This window comes from Trichoderma ghanense (genome assembly GCF_004382785.1).
Source record: "Trichoderma ghanense strain CCMA-1212 chromosome Unknown scaffold_21, whole genome shotgun sequence".
NCBI lineage: Eukaryota > Fungi > Ascomycota > Sordariomycetes > Hypocreales > Hypocreaceae > Trichoderma > Trichoderma ghanense.
The window spans coordinates 33,241-52,269 of NW_027395684.1; the positions used below are offsets into that span (position 1 = coordinate 33,241).

Here is a 19,029-nt window from a genome sequence, read left to right on the forward strand (position 1 = left end):
GTAACACTGAATTTCGAAATATATTACCTATTCGATCCTACAAGGCTCATGCAAAGATGGTGTGGAGTTCAAGTGCCGAGAGGTAGCATCAGTCCTACATCGGACAGCCACGACGACGGATGACGGTCCCAACATGCATCTGATGCGACCGGAGATGATGTGAAATGATTTGCAGCAAGGCAATGATACCTTACGTTTTTGGAATGTGTCAGTGCCGCAGCATCATGGACTACCCGGCAACGACGTTTGAAAGCAGGTTGCTCTACATATCCAGGTAAAATTGATTATATCCACAATCATATCGCCATGCGAGAAACAAAAGTGGGAAAATCAGCTGTCATAACTGTCGTTCCCGGTACTACAGTCCTGTATTTCCTTTGAGTCTAATTGTGCGCAGGTCAAAGGACTATTATCGTCACATCCTGACCATTTCTGTCAACCTGAATCCGATCTCACCCACTCATCGACGTACTCAACGTCCCGACACCAATCCATCACAGAATGTCATTCAATGCCTTTGTATTGACCATTACCACTTACCAAACGTCACCCGCCTTCTCCGCAATTCCTTTCTTCTAGAATGGCTGGGCCCCGATTCCTCCCCAAGACGCACAGCCATCGCTAGTGCAAAACGAAGCGGTGAAAAAGCACGTTTCTTGGAATCCCTCTGCTGGTACCGAGCAAGATAGGAGAGGAGATGATCGCGTGGGAAACTAGTGCTCTTCTTCAGCAGCAGACAAACGTCCAGGGAGGCGTCCCTCTATCCAAAGTACCTGCATGTGTCTACCCAAAGTACCACGCGAGGTATAACGTAGGACCCGGAATTGGTAAACAGGGGGGATGTAGCTACAGGGGCTGTAACAGGGGCTAGGGCAGGGGGTCCTTTATATTGTAACGTGTTTCTTACGCGTCAGGAAAACAACAATCTGCTAGTATTTTATATGCAGCCTGTTTGCAGCTATCACAGCCTCGTAACGGGCTGGCATTAATGCTATGAGATCCTGTAGGAATTCTACCGGTATAGCTTCCTAAGCCTCCTTAACTACAGCCCGCAGCTGATTGTAAGTTATAGTCTCTTGCGGGTAGTGCTTTTATATCCAGTCTTTCATCTAATTCTACATGTGTTTAATAGGGTTAAGGTCGGGGCTGAAAGGCGGCCATGAAATAACGTAAATACCGCGTTCTGCAAGTTTGTTAAGGGTATCTTGGGCAGTGTGGGCAGATGCGTTATCTTGTATTAGCTGGTGGTCTAGATAAAGCTAAATCTAGCTGTAGATAAGAGGCATGATCTAATTGTAATAGCTAGCCTTCGTGATAGAACCCTATTCCTTCTCCTAAAAGAGGCAGGGCCCTTTATCCGCGCTACTAGATACATAACCCTAGAACATCTAACCACCCTTCTTCCTTATCTGTTTAATAATACAGGTCGGGTTAAGCTCTTCGCCAGCCTTCCTGGTGACCTAGACGCGTTTGTAGATGCCAGGAGACACCTAGGTCTTATTAGTCTATAGGATCTGACTCTATTATGCTAGAGTCTAGTCATGATGTTTAAGGGCCTAGGCCAGCTGAAGCTGCCGATTCTTCTTGCTAATAGGTGGCTTGACCCAGGCGACGTGGCGTTAATAGCCTAGCTTCTGTAACGCGTGACGGATATAGTATACACCCATATCCTAACCAAGGGCAGCTGGAAGCTTGCTGAATGGCATTAACCGATTCTCCTGGCTTGCTGTGATAAACGCCTTAAGGTCCTTAACTTGGTCTTTAGTCAGCCGGCTTAGCCGGCCAGGGCGTTTAACTAGTGCCTTGTCGTGTGTTATAGTGTATTGCACCTGGCTTTATGATAGCTGCAGGCCTAATCCGATCGCGTTTTGTATGTAGCTAAGTTAATACATAAGCTTTACATCGCAGCGTTAATCGCGGGTCGTATCTGGTCTGCGTCGGTTAGCTATCTTAGCTAAACGCATAGAAAAAACACTATAGGGAAACTAGAAAGGAGACAGACCATCTGTAAACAGTAGAAAACGCGTCTTTTGAGGTACTTTGAGGCCCCTGTCGAAATACCCCGGTCGGTATGTATGCACTGTTTGCCAATTTGGCCCAACCATAGTAGCCATCGTGAACCGAACCCCTGCCCGTCCAGCAAAAGGCACTACGCCGGCTAATGGGCAAAGATGGAGCTGGTCCACCGCGCGTAAGTGACCCGCGTGTCTATGTATGTGCGTCCAAGAGCTCACCGACACTTTTCCAGTATACAAAACCCCGTCAATGTCCACTTGCAGCAGAAGCTCTGTCTGCTGTTGGGCCCGTGGCGAAATGCACCAGTGGCCACAGCACAGAAACGTGCATATCCGGCTGTTGCGCGATGCTGTTCATCCAGGAATTCGTTGGCTGAGATACGGATAGTACGAGCGGAGCTTTCAATTTCAGGGGGCCGATGAAGAACACAGAGAGAAACACATGGCTTGTGGAGAGGCCTGAGAGCCAAGAATTTGGGATATCATACCGCAAGTCTGATGCACGACTGCGCGCTGGATGCAAACTGCTGGATCTGCATCGCGCCCTTCCGGTCTTCTGTGCTGGTCATCCAGGTCGCTGAACGGTTGATTCTACTCGTTTTATCTTGTTAGGCTCTGGACAATGGCCTGAGTCGAACGATATGTGCATGCGTGAAGTTGCAGTACTGTAAAGCAGAGCGCGCGCGATGCCTGCATGTCACCTCATGTGGGTGACATCCAGCACCGTTTGAAACATGGAACGGCTGTTGGACGTTGTCAATGAGTGCCACTCATTTGAGGGGGCATATGCCATCATTTTTTAACTCCTGCAGGCAGACCAAAGGAGTAGCTCCGACATGCTCTTCTCGGACTCTATCTATGTGGTAAAGAGTTGGTGACTGAGAAGATCATGCGGAGAACGTTGTTATCTCTCTTCATCTCAAAAACCTCGGCGTATTTGGGTGGGTTTGGACAAGATAAGGAGAAAATCAGCCGATACCTCCTCTGCTTATGGTTTGACTGAAAAAAATGATATACTATCCGTGATGATAAGCGGACGAAATGCAATCCACTATCGATAACGCAAGTAGCTCTGCTTTGCTATCCATCACATGTAGGCTGCCCGAGGTTGATTTGCGTGTATCATCAGACAGATTAGTCCTGCTGCGTTGAGCTGGACCGGAGGAAAAGCCATGGGACTGCCATTGATGAGCTGCATAGTATTCGAGCAAGTATATACAAAAGTGGAAGCGCGTGAAATCTTTGAACAAGAGATGATGCTTCATCATTAACATCCGGTACTCGATAGATTGCTTCCCCAGACTCAAAAGACCAACACATGCACATCACGGGGCGGTCCTTGGAATCGTGAGATCTCAACACTTTTATAAAGGAATCCTTTGGCCAACTAGTCGATCACTCTGATTCATCGTCTTCCCACGCTTCAAGGCATTGCCGTGATGCAGATGGAGTCATAATCATCTTATAAGCCACACCTTCAATTGAGTACGGAATACGAAGTAACACGACTGCTCGTAGTCTCCAAGAGTTAAGACACGCACCAAACCCGCCGCCGATTCTTTTCGGGAGCCGGAGCGGAATCCGCGGCCTGAAACCCGTCCAACCGGAAGCCTCACGACTCCCGCCGTCTCCGGTTCCCGTCCAAATTTCGATGCCAATATTTGGGCTTGAAGAAAAAAAAAAAAAAAAAAAAAAAAAAAAAAAAAAAAAAAAAAAACCTCGGATCGCCGCCCATCCGCATCAGCTGAGGCCGGCGCAGCCTCTCGGCCCCGCCGTATTCGTAATCGGACAATGTGTAACCAACTCCATATAATGAACGCAGCACCAGACAGAAAAGTACATGTAGCACGATGATGGAAGATGCAACACTGCAATGATTGATTGTAGAAACAGTATCAGAAGTCGTATGATCATCACCCAGAGTGGCCTGAAAACACCTCGATCCGCACATCTGGCCTCTCGCAAAAGATGGCCCCGTCAAACACCAAGCCCAAGTACGAGTTTGGCGGCCCGTAAGTTCACCAACAGCATCAGAAACGCGTCTCAGCTTGAAACCGTGCCCCTAACGCGTCCATCAGGCCAGGCACCGCCGCCATCGTCTTTGGCCTGCCCGTGCTGCTCTACTTCTTCTACTTTACCTGCAACGACGTCTCCGGATGTCCCGCGCCAGCTCTCCTCGCGCCTCGCTCGCTGTCGCTGGCAGAGCTGAGGCGCCAAGTTCCGTGGCCTGAAGATGGCATCTTGGGGTTCGCTAGCTGGGAGGCGAGCGGCTGGCTGATGGGCTACTATTTGCTCAGCCTGGCGCTGTATCGGGTGCTTCCTGGACAGGAGCTCTATGGCACGAAGCTGAGAGAATCCGGCCGGCCACTCAAGTACAAGCTCAATGGTAAGTAGGGGAAATCGATTGAAGAAAACGATTACTGATATTCTCCAAGCATTCTCATCTACTCTCGTCCAGCTGGCTGCTTGCGCCGTAGGGACGTATTTGTACGGCGCTGACTTTGCCGTATGGACCTTTATCGACAAAAACTACCTGCAGCTATACACGGCCAACCTCATACTCTCGTATGCCATTTCCGCATTCGTGTACCTACGAAGCTTCAGCGTTAAGCCGGGCAACAGCGAACTGAGAGAGCTCGCCCAAGGAGGCCACACGGGCAACATCATGTACGACTTCTTCATCGGTCGCGAACTAAATCCCCGCATCACCCTCCCCCTATTCGGCGAAATTGATCTCAAGGTTTGGCTCGAAATGAGGCCCGGCCTGACGGGCTGGATTCTACTCGATCTCGCCTTTGTAGCGAAGCAATACCGGACCTACGGATACCTGTCCGACAGCATCCTCTTTGTTACCGCAGTGCAGACATACTACGTCCTCGAAGGCCAATACGCCGAAGCGGGAGTCCTCGGCATGATGGACACCATCACCGATGGCTTAGGCTTCATGCTCACCTTTGGCGACATCGTCTGGGTGCCCTTCCTGTACTCCACCCAGACACGCTACCTCTCCGTCTACCCTCTTCAACTGGGTTGGACAGGGATCAGCATCGTGTCGGCCGTATTCGCCGTAGGAGTCTACATCTTCCGCGCCTCCAACTCGCAGAAACGCATCTTCCGCACACAGCCCGACCACCCCAGCGTCAGAGACCTGCCATACATCCAAACCAAGCGAGGAACCCGTCTTCTCGCCGGCGGCTGGTGGGGTGCATCGCGCCACATCAATTACTTTGGCGACTGGCTGCAGGCCTCTCCCTTCAGTCTTCCCACCGGCGTGGCGGGATACTTGATCCTTCCGGCTGGCACTGTTGCTTCCGCCGGAGCAGGCGGGGCAACGATGCTGGATGGCAGGGAGGTGGTTCAGGGGGCGGCAAGGGGTTGGGGAATGGTGTACACGTATTTCTATGTCGTGTACTTTGCCTCGCTGCTTATACATCGCGAGAGGAGGGATGATGCTGCTTGCGCGGAAAAGTATGGCGAGGACTGGGACAAGTATAAGAAGGCTGTCAGGTGGAGGATTTTGCCCAGTGTCTACTAGACTAGGTATGATAGTAGAGAGGCAAGACGAACACACTGGTTTTGCAGATATTGAGGTCTTGCACCAAGACCGGCAGTCGCAATCTTGAGCTCCCATCTCTCGCCAGGTAGAGTCGAGGTACGCGCACCTGCGTTCTCACCAGCTGGTCTCTTATGGCAACAATACTTGCTATTTATCCCGCTTCACTCTTGCCCTCCATATGCAAAACTCTCGGAGTTTGGAGAGGATGATTAACATGTCAATGACGCAAAATCACAACGGTGCTTTTTCTCTTTTTGTTCCTCTTCACATCATTATATCAGCGAAATATCAGCGCCCCTAAGATGTCTTTCGTCGAGTAAGTACTTATTTATTCTCTAAATTACCTCAGTTCGTCAAAGCCAGGCTGATATTAACCACATACGACTAGAACATTATCACTTTCTACGCTCTCCTGGTCCGCCCTCGCAGTCTTTAGAGGATGCCTACTGGGCCACTACTTCAGGTTACTCGGGGAGGCTCTGGAAATCGGAGGTTGGCGCGGATGGCGTTACCATTGCGCTGGACTGCGCTTGGTGCTTGCGGATACTGCGTTCACCCTCTCGAGACTCATCCTTTGCTCCTGGACGGAACCTCGCCGACGGAGTATCAGAGTACCAGTATTCCGGCAACGGATACGAACTCACTCCAGACAATTGGTAGTGGAGGGCGTTCTCACTTGAAGGCGTAGTCTCCCGACAACTACCGACCCCCCTGGTCCCCGGGGCTCCAGCGGGAAAAACCCCCTTTCTGTTCTGTTTGGGTTTTTGCTCTCTGTGGGTGGAGAATGCCATGTTATCTCGATATCGTATGATTGAGTTGTGCGTCAAGAGACGATGCCCATAGATGAGATCATACTTATTCGATCGAACTAATTCCAAGATATTCTCCTCTCAAGGGACCACTCCTTCATTTCTGGCTTTGCTTCTCTCTAATCTAAGGTATGCAACCAAGGTGGGTTCTGTTCATGCTTTTCTTCCTTCAGTATCCGAGACTTTCCCAGTAGCAGCCTAATTGTAGAATTATACATCCAGTGGCAAAAACCGTCAACAAGAGGAAGAAGATGCCTTTGGGGAGGGAAAAGATGTTAGCCCTAGTTCCATTAGCTGGGGAAGGGAACGACCATACCTGCAACAGCCATGGATAGGCTCTGAAGCCAAATCTGCGCCCACGACAGAAGGAATCCCTTAGATAGGACCGGCCACTCAACGTAGAATCTATGAGGTAGAGTAATGGGAATCAAGCAGATAATGATTGCTTGTAGAGGAGGCGGTGATCCAAGAGGTATACCGCAATTGACAAAATCTGAGTACATGACCAGATAGAGCAGGCAGCAGGACGCGTAAAGGAAGATGTCTCTGCCGCCATCACTCAAGGAGAGTGATGCTAACTCGCGGGTCCTAGGCTCATATCTCTTTGTTTCGAAGTTCCACTGTATGTCGGCAAATGGAGCTGTCAAATAAAGAACGATCTTATGTTGCGTCACCGCCCACATTATACTGCTGAGGATCCAGACAAGGCCAGAAGAGTTGGAGTAGACCAGAGTGAGCGGCGTCATGATAGTCTGCTCCAAACTGTCAAGTTTGGTACAGTTTGGTAATTCGGACGGTAAAGCGGTGCTAAATATGGTGTGATTCATCGCGGAAGACATCTTGACTGACGGCGGTAGCTATGCTTCGATCGCGTTGTGTGTATGTATGTGTGTAGAGAGCCCCTGGAAGCGCGCAGCGGTGATGAGAAGGAGGAGAAGGGACAATTGCTTATGTTCGGGGGAGACTTGCTATATATACTCAACAAAAGCAGACACACACCTAAAAAGCGACAGAGGGTTAGAGCCGTGGCAAGCTGCGCCGGTTAAACGCCACATTGTGCGGCTTTCGTCGCCAAAGACTTCTTTTGTAGCATTCGTATTGTATACTTTAGGGCGAACAAGGGCGGCCAATGAAGTTAGTAAGCTTGAGGAGAGAGAGATGGAGTTCAAGATGCGGGTTAAGGGGCTCACAATTAAGACGCGAGGCTTTCAACCCTTATTGCTATGTTAATCAGTGAAACTGTCGATTTTCATGCACGTGAACACTCAGATTGCTTTATTTGGCTTAAAGAACTCATCAGTCGAACATCTCGAGTAGCACCTCCGTACACGTCCCCCAGGCCCTATGGGACTCATCCGGAACCCAATAGCAAGGATGTGAGATATTCGACTGAGAAACGCATCTCCACTGCTCCGCAGGAGAATGTAGTGGCAGGACGTTCAGCAAGCGCTTGCTTTGGTGATACGCAAAGAACAATCACCACGAAAAGATCGTAGCCCTGCTGTGACGGTTTCGATTCTGTGATTCACGGATCATGCTCATAGGTAGACGTTCAGTTTCAGATATTCCAAGACCCTTTGTATTAAAGTACCCATAGGAAGCTGAGAGACAAGCTAGAACGTTCTCAGTCTTCTACTTCCGTTAATATATATATCCCACTATGCCAGGGGTCATCATGTCTCTAAAACTTCATTTATATTGCATACACATTTTATGGATCAAACGCCGGCTTCATCGATGAAGTGCTTATGCTGTGAAAGCGTTCCGGTCTGTGGGCTTGAATCATGCGATTGGCTCCTTTTGGGCTCTGTTGGATATTGAAAATCCTTGTTGCGGTGAAATTTCTTTCTTCCATCGTATTTGGGAATCGAAAGACTGGCGTGATAGGGTCAAGCCATCAAGTCCATTGATTATATTAGGATTACAGCTCGGAGGATGTAAGTTCTGATTACCAGCTGCATCTTTACTCTGTGTCTACAGTATAAAAAAATCGCTTTACTATTTCACAAGTAGGCCAAAGTGCTAGGACTTGCTTTGAAGCTTCAGCTCACGATTTGCACCGCAGTGAAAACAAGGACAGTGAGCTGAGAAACTCGGAGACAAACAGCTCAGAATGGGAGAATGTGATTGCCAGTGTTGATCAGAAGCTCCAATATTCGGAAACCTTGAATCTGACTTGGTTGACGAGTGTAGTTGACTACCTAGTGTGACTGATAGGGGTCCGATAATGTGAGGATGCCCTCGCTTATTCGACAGATCCTGAGAGAAGGTCCCCGACGTTTAACTTGAACAAATCAGTGAGAATATACGCAGGTAGATTAGAATCTTGAGCAAAAGCACAACTATGTCTACCTAAATCTACCTAGACGTTGGCCTCGGAAATCATAATCGGGGTGAAGCGGCCTCCCAGCACATACGACCATAGGTAGTGGAGAATTCGGGGTCCCGTCTGCTCCCCCATAGACAAGCCACTAACCGGCAGATTAGTAGTCAGGTGGGTGACCACTGGCGAACACCGGCTGTTGTATGTATTTTGCTGTTCTTTTTGTCTTTTTTGTCTGTTCAGTGCTGTTCTGGGAGCTTGTCTCGAGATTTGAACCGTTCCCAACAGGGCTCGTGGGGCTCGGCCTCCTCCTCTCTCGGCATACGCTGGTGTAGGTCCTACGACCATCTGCTGATAAAAAGGCGGCTACCGGTTAAAAAAACTTTGTTTCAGTGGCTCCGCTCCCTTCTGATGTTTTTTTGCCCGAGATAATCGTATAGAGCAGTAGAGAATGTAGTCTAGTCGTGACTCGCTTCGAAAGTACCTTGCCCCAAAGCATATGGCTGGTACTTTAGACGCCGTGATAACGCCTTGAACTCCCCAACAGTATATCAACTTCTGCCCAAACATAGCTATTATCCAGGCGAAGGCAATGACACCTTCTTTTACTCTACAGAAAGTTCCTGCTCATCTTCTCATGGTAAACTCTAAGTGTCCTGAGGTATCCCGACTCTCAACAGTTGCAAAAATCGGAATCATCCATAAGCAGTTTGTAACTGTAGACAAGAATTCTTGAAGCGAGATTGTTAAGACCACAAGCTCGTGCAATGTGATCGTAGGCAGAATCTCGTCCAAGTACATCAACTTGTTCTAACCGACAGACCGGACCTAAACCTCCCCATGGTTCAGGAGCGCCCTGCTCTCACGATAAGACGGCGAGCCTCATTTACAAAGTTTACGCCTCCTTTTCGCCTTGAACTCTACCTTTTTGATGAATGTTTAACGGCATTTGGGACAACCTGGTAGCAGCCCCTATATAAACCCCAAACATGCATATCATTCAGTCCCGGAAACATAAACTCAGTTCCCGTATTCTAAGACCACTCGAAGCCATCACAGCGCGAACATACTCTGCGTTGACCCAATCTTTGTTTCTCAACGAAAGCATTTCATAAACAATGCAACGAAACACCATGGCCCGACAGACTCCCGGCCAAATCGAATGGCTTCTCCCAAGCGGGGAGTTCAGTGGCATCCTGCCCAAGCGTAAAGCTTGGCCAGCCAACACGGACATCGTTCCGAAAGAGTTTGTCGTCCCGCAGACAGCGGTAAGTCTTGTTGCGCGAGACAAATCCCGTATGACGACGACGGTACTAATAAAAGTTTCCGTGTAGTCGTCGACGGAGTCATGCCGCGCGACAGACAGCAAGACCGGCATCCTGAGCCTCCCGATGGAGCTCCTCGTGATAATCTTCCGTGCCGGGACAAACGAGGACGCAATCTGTCTGGCCTTGACCTGCAAGGCACTCCTCTTCGCTTCGACGCTGGCCGTCAAGCACCGCCCAACCCTGCCGCCGTCGAACCGGACTTCCCTTCGGCACTTCGAGACTGCCACCCGCTTCGACGACCCGGCCCATCGCTCGCGGAGGACAATGATTGACTTCCTCCTCCGCCTCCACCCCCTGGGGCCTGGACGACGGGCGTCGCCAACGGTCAGCTTGTGCCGGGACTGTCTCCGCTACCGGCCGACAGACCCGAGCTGGTGGACGACGGACAAGGGCGCGCCGTGTCCCGAAAGGTCGCTGACAATGGCGAGAGCCTGGGGGCTTGTTGTTGAGCACTGGCGCTGGAGGCGGATGCTCCAATGCCCCGAGTGCTGGGCTTCTAGCCACGAGGCGGTTGCGGGGCTTGAGGGAAGCCTGGCATCCCCAGGTTGGCCCGCTGGTAGGGGCACCTTGGAAAGCCTCATCAATACAAGGCCTATCTTTGGATACGATTGGCCTTGATTTACGATGGGGTTTTCTCCAATTTGGGGGGGGAGAAGCCCGGGTTTCGAAAGGATAAGGGATAGACGGCGATGGATTGGAGGCAAAGGATTAGTTGGGACTGCAGTTGCGAAAAGGATTTGATTATGATACCCCTTAGACGCAGATTGTTCAATAAACATGCGGATTCTATGCACATCAATCCTTGACCCAGAAGCGGCAAACTGACGGGAATATCACCTGACAGATGATGATAACAGGACATGGAGAAAAGAAAACCGCCAGTAAACACGTCGATGCGCATCCTCTTGACTGACAATCACGCGCTTCCTCAAAAGATGCGCTACACCCTTGACCGAAGCATCGTGAGTCGACAGGCAAATCAGTGCTGACATCTGCAGCACCTGGAACCGGAACGCCAAGCGCCGAGACCTCCCAACAAGCAATTTGTAAGATGCCTGGTCTTACTCTTGTCCCGTTGAGCTCAAGTCAGTGAACGCAAAGTCGCCCAATGCAGAAGGCAGGATGATGCGGGGGAGCGTGGCCCAGCTCGGAAGCATCGCGAGCCACTGGCTTCCCCTGCATATTGGCATCAGACTTGGCTGAGTAACACGCGACAGCAATAAGCCTTTAACCATAGATGCCCGCATCGTCTTCTACAAGTACGAGTATATCGATGCTGAGGCCAAGACCGAGGCTGAGCAGATCACCACTGGCCCAAGTTCCCCCGACAGCTCGAAATCTGAAGCACTGGCGCGTTTAGAACTCTCCGACGTTGAGAACATGAAGTTGACATTTCCGACTAAACAAGCCATCCCTGACTCGAGCCGTCCCGGAAAATCATTGTTGCTGCTCCGCGACGGTGAAACAGCCCTTGGGACTGGCAATCCATATCGTCAAACAGGGGGGATTGCAGCTCTGAAACCCGGCGGGTGTTTCCAGAGATGGGGCCTGCCGCTGTGTGGCTGTCTGTGCTGCTGCGAATGCGACTCTGGGAGAGGCGAGTCTCGGAAACAAGAAGGCAATTGACTATTGAAGAAGAAGGAAGAAAGAAAGGATGGCGACAGCGGCGAAGGAGTAGTAATTGAGAGTGGTAACAGCAGATACACTGGGTGTGAAGCAGGATGGGAGGTGAGATTGCCGGGCGATTGTTGAGGCTGCTGTCAATGTCCGTGGTTCGTCGGCTGTGCATTGACACGGCCCAAATTGGCAATTTCTACATCCAGCACCCATTCATCACGGATCGAATGACTCTTTGGACATCCATCGCCAACTCCGTCACATGTGCTTCCGTATCAAGATCCTCAACCTCAGTCTAAACAATCATCTCGCCGGATTCACAAAACGAAACAACTCTGCGTCTAACCCAACCTCTCCTTCACTTGCCTCACCATTACACGATCCCCCATCACGCCTCCATCATTTCACATGAAAACAAAAATGCCACCATCCCCAAAATCGACCCACGGCCCGATCGCCCCAAAACCCCAAGCGCATGAACTTGGACCCCCTCGTCGCAGAAATATGCGCAAAGCAATAGACACCACTATGAAAAAGAACACCAAAGAGTCAGCCTTCCGTATACCACAACACCCCCTGTCCTCCCTATCCTCGCCCGCCCTCCCCCACAGCCTTTTCTCGGGTCCCTCCGTCGAGTCTAAAGTGAAGCCAAGTCGCATTAGTAGTCGACCCGAATACTGCGCATCAAACAGCGCCTCGTTTCGGGAATCTCGCCCCTTGTTTGGAGCACCGCGTTGAATCCCTCCGTCTCCGTCGCGGCTCCTCTCTCTCGCCCGGCACTCGGTCGGGGGGGCAGTCGAGACGGAGCAACCTGGATTCGTTTCAAGAAACAAAATAGACAAGTCGTGAAACCCTCTCCTGCCGCAGCGTATAAGTAGAGTCGTGATCCCGCACCATGGACAGTCCCTTCTTCCTTCTCCATCACCACCAACAAACCCATCTTTCCTTCCAATCCTTCTCAAGGCCCGGCGCCACTTTCCTTGTCGTTTACTTTCATTCTCTGTAGACTCAAAGACCTGGTGTCGCTTGAATCTCTTCTTCTTCAAAACAACTGTCATTAACACTTGTCTCTTCATCATCTTCATCATCATCATCCACTCTCTTTTTTTAATCAACATCCAAAAACAACCAACACAACACCGCCAAAATGGTTCGTCTGTCTGTCGCCGCTATTCTTGCTTGTAAGTCCAACCACCTCTCCTCTACGACCCGAAGAGTCCTCTAACAGCTCTGTCCAGGCTCCCTCTCCGTCTACGCCCTCGGCGACCCGGCTGGAGCCAAGAACGTCGGTAATGGCAACGGAGGCCAGTTCGTACGTCATCTCCCCTGCCATCCATCATCGTTCGAACTCATCAAATGACTGACCACGACTCCAGATCGGCGGCGAGTGTCTTTCCAGCAAGGACTGTGCTTCAACCTGCTGCGCCTTCATCAGCGGTGGTGGTGTCTGCTCTGTAAGTCTTCTCCACGCCCTCAACCATCCACACTTCCTTGATCTAACACGGACATTCAAAGGGTATCGGTGCTCAGTTCCAGGCCGGCAAGTCTGGCTGCGGCTTCGGTGACGGCGGTGCTGCCCCTGCCGCCCCTGCCCCGAGCAGCGGAAGCAACAACGCCAACACCGGCAGCACCAGTGGAACCTCTGCCAACGTCCCTGCTGGCTTCAACACCGCCGTCGGTGACCCCGCTGGCGCCAAGAACCTCGGCAACGGTGCGGGCCAGCAGTTCATCACCGGTATCTGCCTGACTGACGCCGACTGTGCCTCCGGCTGCTGTGCCGGCCTCAACGGTGGTGCCGTCTGCTCCGGCGTCGGTGCCCAGTTCCAGAACGGCAAGACTGGCTGCGGCTTCCCCAGCACCTCCTCTGCGTCTGACAGCAACAACGCTGCCGCTCCCGCTCCGGCCGCGTCTCCTGCTCCGGCTCAGGCCAGCACCAACGCCCCCGCCAGCGCTCCCGCCGGCTTCAACACGGCTGTTGGTGACCCGGCTGGTGTCAAGAACCTCGGAAACGGCGCGGGCCAGCAGTTCATCACCGGAATCTGCCTCAGCGACGCCGACTGCGCTTCCGGCTGCTGCGCTGCTCTCAATGGCGGTGCTGTCTGCTCTGGTGTTGGCGCCCAGTTCCAGAACGGAAAGACTGGCTGCGGCTTCTCGGCCAAGAAGCGAAGCGTTCCGGCCCCTCGCGTTGCCCGAAGCTTCCGTGCTTAGACGATTGAAGAAGATGGGTGTTTTTAGAAAGTGGTGGACTGGGATTGAGACAAAATGATAGCTTTTATCTATATGGTTACTGTACGAATAGGCTTAATAGACACTGACTATGACTCCTACTCAATTTTCTCATTGTGATTCTTTACGCTAGGTACATGAATTGAGAGAGAGTAGCTGAATGTCAAAGATGTTTAATGAGAATGAGGATTCCTAACATCTAGTCAGTACTGCAACTGTGACGCCGTCTGACTTCATTGATCGGCCTCAACTTACTTCATCATCTCTTGGCTGTAAGGACCCTCCCCAGTTGCTTTCTGAATCAACATGACAATATGGCTCCTGCAGCTATACAGCTTAAAGCTATTCACAAGCCCCTCCTCATCGAACGTCGCAACCAGCGTCTCGGGGAACCTGTCCAGGATCTGACCATGCACATTATACCGATTCTCCATCTCGACAAACACGCGAGCTCTCTCACCCTCCTCGCTGACGCTCTGGGAGATTACGTTTCGCTGCTCGAGGACCTGGTCCTTGAGGTAGTCGCGTAGGTGCTCGACAATGGCGGCGCGGTCGAGGGCGGGATCTTTGGCCTCGCGCATGGATTTGAGGTAGACTTTGCAGGAGGGGGAGAAGTAGGATGCGAAGGTTTCGAGGGCCTTGGGGGGAGAGTCGGGGGTGAGGGTGAGGAGGTGGTTGTAGATTTGGGTGATTTGGTCGAGGGGTTGGGGGGACATTTTGAGGGCTTTGATGGTTTTTTTGTTTGGGGTTTGATGTGGTTTGGTTTGGTTTGGAGGTGATGTTGATGGGGGGTAGTGATGCTGACGTTTGTTTGTCCTGCCTGGAGTCGTTATATATTTGGAATGTTCGACTTCGTCAAGACGTATGTACCATGTGAGGAGTGGTGAATATCAATACAAAATGGACTTCGGACTCTACTATTGCCCAGATCTCGTTCAATTCGGATCCGTCCATTAGATAATGTACAGTCATCCTCGCCATCGGTAATCATTTCAAAGACATCACGAGTTCCAACACCCCGATACGGATGCCTAGGCAAGGATACACAGCATCAATCACATAATCCAAGGCAGCTTTCTCCGGCTTGCATAACACAAATACCGCCATTTCTATGTAGAAGATCAATATTTGCGAAGCAACCTCTTCTTCAATGCAACCTTGTCCTCAAACATCCCCAGATCTCAGCATGAAGCACCCCCCCTGTAAGCTACATAGCGAGGGCTTATGGAAGAATTGGAAATGCAAATCTTGCGCTTAACAACTGTCGGAGATAATGACGCCGAGTGAGCAAGCCGAGTATGCCCGGGCTTGCCGCTTACGAGAGGGTTATCATACAGCAGACCGCTGTCGAGATCAAGATCCAATCTGTTGATGCATGGGGAGGTCGGGTAGAGCAATACTCCACTCGCGCGGACCATGGGAGGAAATGTCATGGACATTGTAGAAGACGTACCGAACCTATGCTCTAACAATGTGCGAAAGATATGCCAAAGCGCCCATCAGTCTACCCCCATCGTTCAACAAACTCGTCTCTCTTCTCACTCTTCCGGTCCCTCCGTTGGCCCTCGACCAGTGCCAGCCTATCCTTTGCACCCTCCACCTCGGCAGCTAGAACAGTGATGGAACCTGAGATCTCCGGGTCGACCAGGTTCGGCTCGTTAAACGAACTCTCCGCCAACACGCTGTCCCTCACCAGCTGAATAGCGAGCCGCGTATCGTTCAGCTGCGCCACGGCGCCCATCTCAAACGTCTCCTGCGCGCTCCGAGCAATCTCATCGTGCTTGTTCCGTCGCTCATCGAGAATCTTGGACAAGGCCACAATCTGCGCCCTGCCATCCGTCTCGTCGGACACCGATGACGGCACCGACAGAGCGTACATCAGTGTATCCAGCGGCGGCTCGTTGGCAATGTCAGACGACCTGCGGCGGTGCTGGGAGCCCACGGTGTTGGAGCGCTTCCGCGGGGTGCCCGACTTGCTGGGAGAAGAGGGAAAGACGGAAACCGGCGGGAATGATGATGATGACGGCTGCTTCACGGGCGGCGGGATCTCAACGGCGACTTCGGCCTTGGCGGTGGTGATGAGTGAGGCGGCGGCGGCTTGGTGTGACAGATGAGTCTCGATGCGGCCTTGGATTCGATCGAGGCGGCCCAGCAGATAGTCGAGGCATTGGTCGATCTGAACCGCGTCAGCGAATCATCCAACCAGCAGACAGCTAGCGCAAGTCCTCACGTATGCCAAAGCATTGGTTGTGCGCATCGCACTCTGGCCCCCTTCTGTAGACACCGTTGTGAGCGCCGGCTCGAGGTACTGATGCTCCACAGACAGCTGGGCGATGGACAGAATCTCCGAGTGCAGCGACTCGACCTCTGCTTCGAGTGCCTTGACCTCGTCATCGGTCGAAGGCTTGACCCGGCCTGATCGCTCAGCTTCCACGAGCGTTTCCATGTACGTGGTGTCCAACTTTGCGCGGATGGTCTGCGCCGTAATCTTGACTAGACTGCAGCTTGGCTGTTAGCAAACAGAGATGAACATGGGACGCGGGCAGCTAACCGCGAGCAGATTTCACGCAGCTTGTCAAGCTTAGACGTCTCGTCCGGATCTGGCTGCTCCAGCTCCCAGCCCAGCTTCTGCAGGTTGGCGAGCAGCTTGTCATCGGCCCGGAATATCTCGCCCAGGGTGCCGTTGAGATTGGAGCCGGCCTGGGCGCCCTGCTCCTCGAGGTCGGAGATGCGAAAAGCAAGGCTCTGCGAAGCTGCTTCTACCTGGGTGGCGAGGGAACGTCAGCAAAGCCTACAAACCGACTTGGATAGCATTCTAGCCACGTTACCTCGGCGGCAACCCGCTGCCGTTCCGACTCGGACTTGCTCTGCCTGTCCAGGTCGAGATCCCGCCGCCGGGCCTCGTTTTCGGCGCGCTTCCTGACCAGGCGCGAGAGGGCATCCTGCTGCTGGCGCAGGGTCTCGCTCTGCTTGTTGATGCTCTCGGTGGACCTCCTCAGCTCCTCGACGGCGGCCTTGATGTCGTCCTCGGTGACGCTCTGCACCTCGGACAGGTCATGGAGGTTGGCCAAGATGTCGACCTGGCCGTTTCTGTCGAGCGCAGAGTATCTGATGACGACGACAGCTTAGCACCGATTTTCCCCGCAGCGGGCGCCTCCGTACTCACATTGCCAGCTCATCAGGGGTCAGCAGGTTGTCCGTCGTGAGATGCAAACTCGCCCACTCGGCCAATGCGGCGCCGTAGCGGTCGTGCCGGAGATGCTGTTGCACCTCGTCCCTGCGAACCTGGACGCCGTACGTGCGGGCGGCCTTGAGCAGCAGAGCCTCGGCATGTACCCTGGTCTCAAGGTCCATTCTGAGCCCGTGGTTGAGCGAGGTGGCGTTTCCAGAACGGTCGCACAGGAGCTGCGTGGTGAGGGGGGAGCTGGAGGTTGGCTGTGTTTCCCAACCTTGAGCCGCCCTGTGCTGATGATTCACGGGATTCCGCAGGGCGCACCCGGGGCTGTAGATTGTTTCTTGGTCCTGTAATTCTCCTCTCGTGGGTGATGGAACGGCTCACAAGGGCGTGATGCTGCCCGCACCAGGAGAGAAGACTGATTGAAGCTGATCTCGAGCTCGCAGAGTGAGCGGTGCAGCCCGTGGAGTCTGTGCGGCGGCAGAGGCGAGAGACAGCCAATTCGTATTCGAATATATAGATGACGCCAGTCGGAGTCAGTAGAAGCAGCATTGGGATTCTCGCAGAAAGATGCAGTCGATTGTGCTCTTTTGTACCCAACATGAAGAATCTCGGGTTGCACCAGCTGTTGGGTCTCAATCCCAGCTCCAGCCCCTGTAAAGCCACAGCGATCCCCTCAAGCCCCTGTAGGAGCCGCCTGACAGCTGCTCGGCATTACAAAGACCCGTCGTCCCTGTGCCGAGCCGCATCGACTGGAAGTCCCGTCAGGTCAAATCAATCCGTCTATGCATCGTGTCTTCGATCCAACTAATCTATCTTGATGCAATCGATCGCCATGCCAGGGCACACGCACCGGTAGCCGCGATCAAACGCGCACAAGGAGAGCAAACAAAGCGCCACGCATTTCACCGCATCGAGCCGGTGCTGCAGCCATCGAGACCCCCTGGCAGATCAAAGCAACCACACGCACACAGCTTGACGAAGGCGGCAGACAAGACCAGATACTACAGTCTATAGGGTCATTACATGAGCTGTGCAGTCCTTGGACTCGCCGCCCTGTTTCCCTCTCCTCGTCCAACGTCTCGCAGCGCCAATGCTGTGGCCCAGGAAGCTCTGCGCTACTCAGTGCTGCGAGGCGTCTCTGGCTACATGTACAACACATGAGTATCTTACAAGAGAGGGTACGGTATATCTAGAACCATCATCTCCAGCCGCCAGATCGCGGATGTTATCTCGACTACAAAGGAGGATCCGTGGCTGACGGATCGCCCCGACGGCAATGGAGCTTGCCAGCTTCCCCTGAAATCGGTATCCCTAGACTCTCATGTATACACATCCATGCAGGCAGATCATGATGCTATGAAGCCGCCCTCGTGCTTCCGCGCCATGTGCCACGGCATCACCACGGGAGCAACGGTGCCGCCGTGAGGGTCGATGGTCTAACCACTCGCACATGCTGTCCTCTCCCCTCTCCCCTCCTTGTTGATTGCATCTTGCATGGCGGTCGAGCACTCTTCTCGATGGCTTCTCAGGCAAACAAGCCACCAGCCTCACGTCTGTTTGCCGGCTAGAAGCCATCGAACGTCCGCCTCGCCGCATGGAAAGATGTAGAAGGGCTTCCAGCCGTAAGCCGGCAGCTGGAGAGCATTCGGCGGAGGCAAGGACCGCATCCGCGAAGGGCCAAGTCTCCGGACGTGGCACACATGTCTCAACCCTCGGCCGCCTACATGGTAGCCCGCCGTTGACTGCGCCGGACGGCAGAAAGCCATGCTCGTCTCGTCCTTCTGCCCACGGCTCGTCTTTCATCTGACGCTTGTCTCCACGCAGCAACACGGGCGGAACCAGGACCGGCGGCCCTCGAGCACCGGCTCCAGCATCCGGCCTCAGTCGGATCCGTGACTGACTTGACGCCTCGCAGAGATGCGTGACAAGCCCAGGCCAAAGCCAAGGTCAAGGTCAAGGGCCAGTTCCAAACAACTT

General features: G+C 52.7%; 7 protein-coding genes across 7 annotated transcripts; 4 read left to right on the plus strand and 3 right to left on the minus strand.

Annotated features, from left to right (window-relative positions):
- Positions 1-3,983: 3,983 nt before the first annotated feature.
- On the plus strand, positions 3,984-5,550 carry CCMA1212_010005 (uncharacterized protein; the record flags this gene model as incomplete). Its single annotated transcript, XM_073707062.1, has 3 exons — positions 3,984-4,027; positions 4,094-4,401; positions 4,451-5,550. 3 exons carry the CDS (start codon positions 3,984-3,986, stop codon positions 5,548-5,550), a joined length of 1,452 nt encoding a protein of 483 aa, XP_073554385.1.
- Positions 5,551-6,670: 1,120 nt separating this feature from the next.
- On the minus strand, positions 6,671-7,219 carry CCMA1212_010006 (uncharacterized protein; the record flags this gene model as incomplete). The annotated part of the gene is made up of 1 exon (XM_073707063.1): positions 6,671-7,219. One exon carries the CDS (start codon positions 7,217-7,219, stop codon positions 6,671-6,673), a length of 549 nt encoding a protein of 182 aa, XP_073554386.1.
- A 2,617-nt stretch (positions 7,220-9,836) lies between these two features.
- On the plus strand, positions 9,837-10,649 carry CCMA1212_010007 (uncharacterized protein; the record flags this gene model as incomplete). The annotated part of the gene is made up of 2 exons (XM_073707064.1): positions 9,837-9,971; positions 10,038-10,649. 2 exons carry the CDS (start codon positions 9,837-9,839, stop codon positions 10,647-10,649), a joined length of 747 nt encoding a protein of 248 aa, XP_073554415.1.
- Positions 10,650-12,795: 2,146 nt separating this feature from the next.
- CCMA1212_010008 (uncharacterized protein) lies at positions 12,796-13,856 on the plus strand (the record flags this gene model as incomplete). The annotated part of the gene is made up of 4 exons (XM_073707065.1): positions 12,796-12,829; positions 12,887-12,960; positions 13,025-13,102; positions 13,164-13,856. The coding sequence occupies 4 exons, from the start codon at positions 12,796-12,798 to the stop codon at positions 13,854-13,856; spliced, it is 879 nt and encodes a 292-aa protein (XP_073554393.1).
- A 269-nt stretch (positions 13,857-14,125) lies between these two features.
- CCMA1212_010009 (uncharacterized protein) lies at positions 14,126-14,590 on the minus strand (the record flags this gene model as incomplete). Its single annotated transcript, XM_073707066.1, has 1 exon — positions 14,126-14,590. The coding sequence occupies one exon, from the start codon at positions 14,588-14,590 to the stop codon at positions 14,126-14,128; it is 465 nt and encodes a 154-aa protein (XP_073554392.1).
- Positions 14,591-15,378: 788 nt separating this feature from the next.
- Positions 15,379-17,228, minus strand: CCMA1212_010010 (uncharacterized protein; the record flags this gene model as incomplete). Its single annotated transcript, XM_073707067.1, has 5 exons — positions 15,379-16,050; positions 16,105-16,372; positions 16,426-16,637; positions 16,703-16,982; positions 17,041-17,228. The coding sequence occupies 5 exons, from the start codon at positions 17,226-17,228 to the stop codon at positions 15,379-15,381; spliced, it is 1,620 nt and encodes a 539-aa protein (XP_073554399.1).
- A 651-nt stretch (positions 17,229-17,879) lies between these two features.
- On the plus strand, positions 17,880-18,245 carry CCMA1212_010011 (uncharacterized protein; the record flags this gene model as incomplete). Its single annotated transcript, XM_073707068.1, has 1 exon — positions 17,880-18,245. A coding segment is annotated over one exon (366 nt), but the record flags the coding sequence as incomplete, so codon positions are not given.
- Positions 18,246-19,029: the final 784 nt, after the last annotated feature.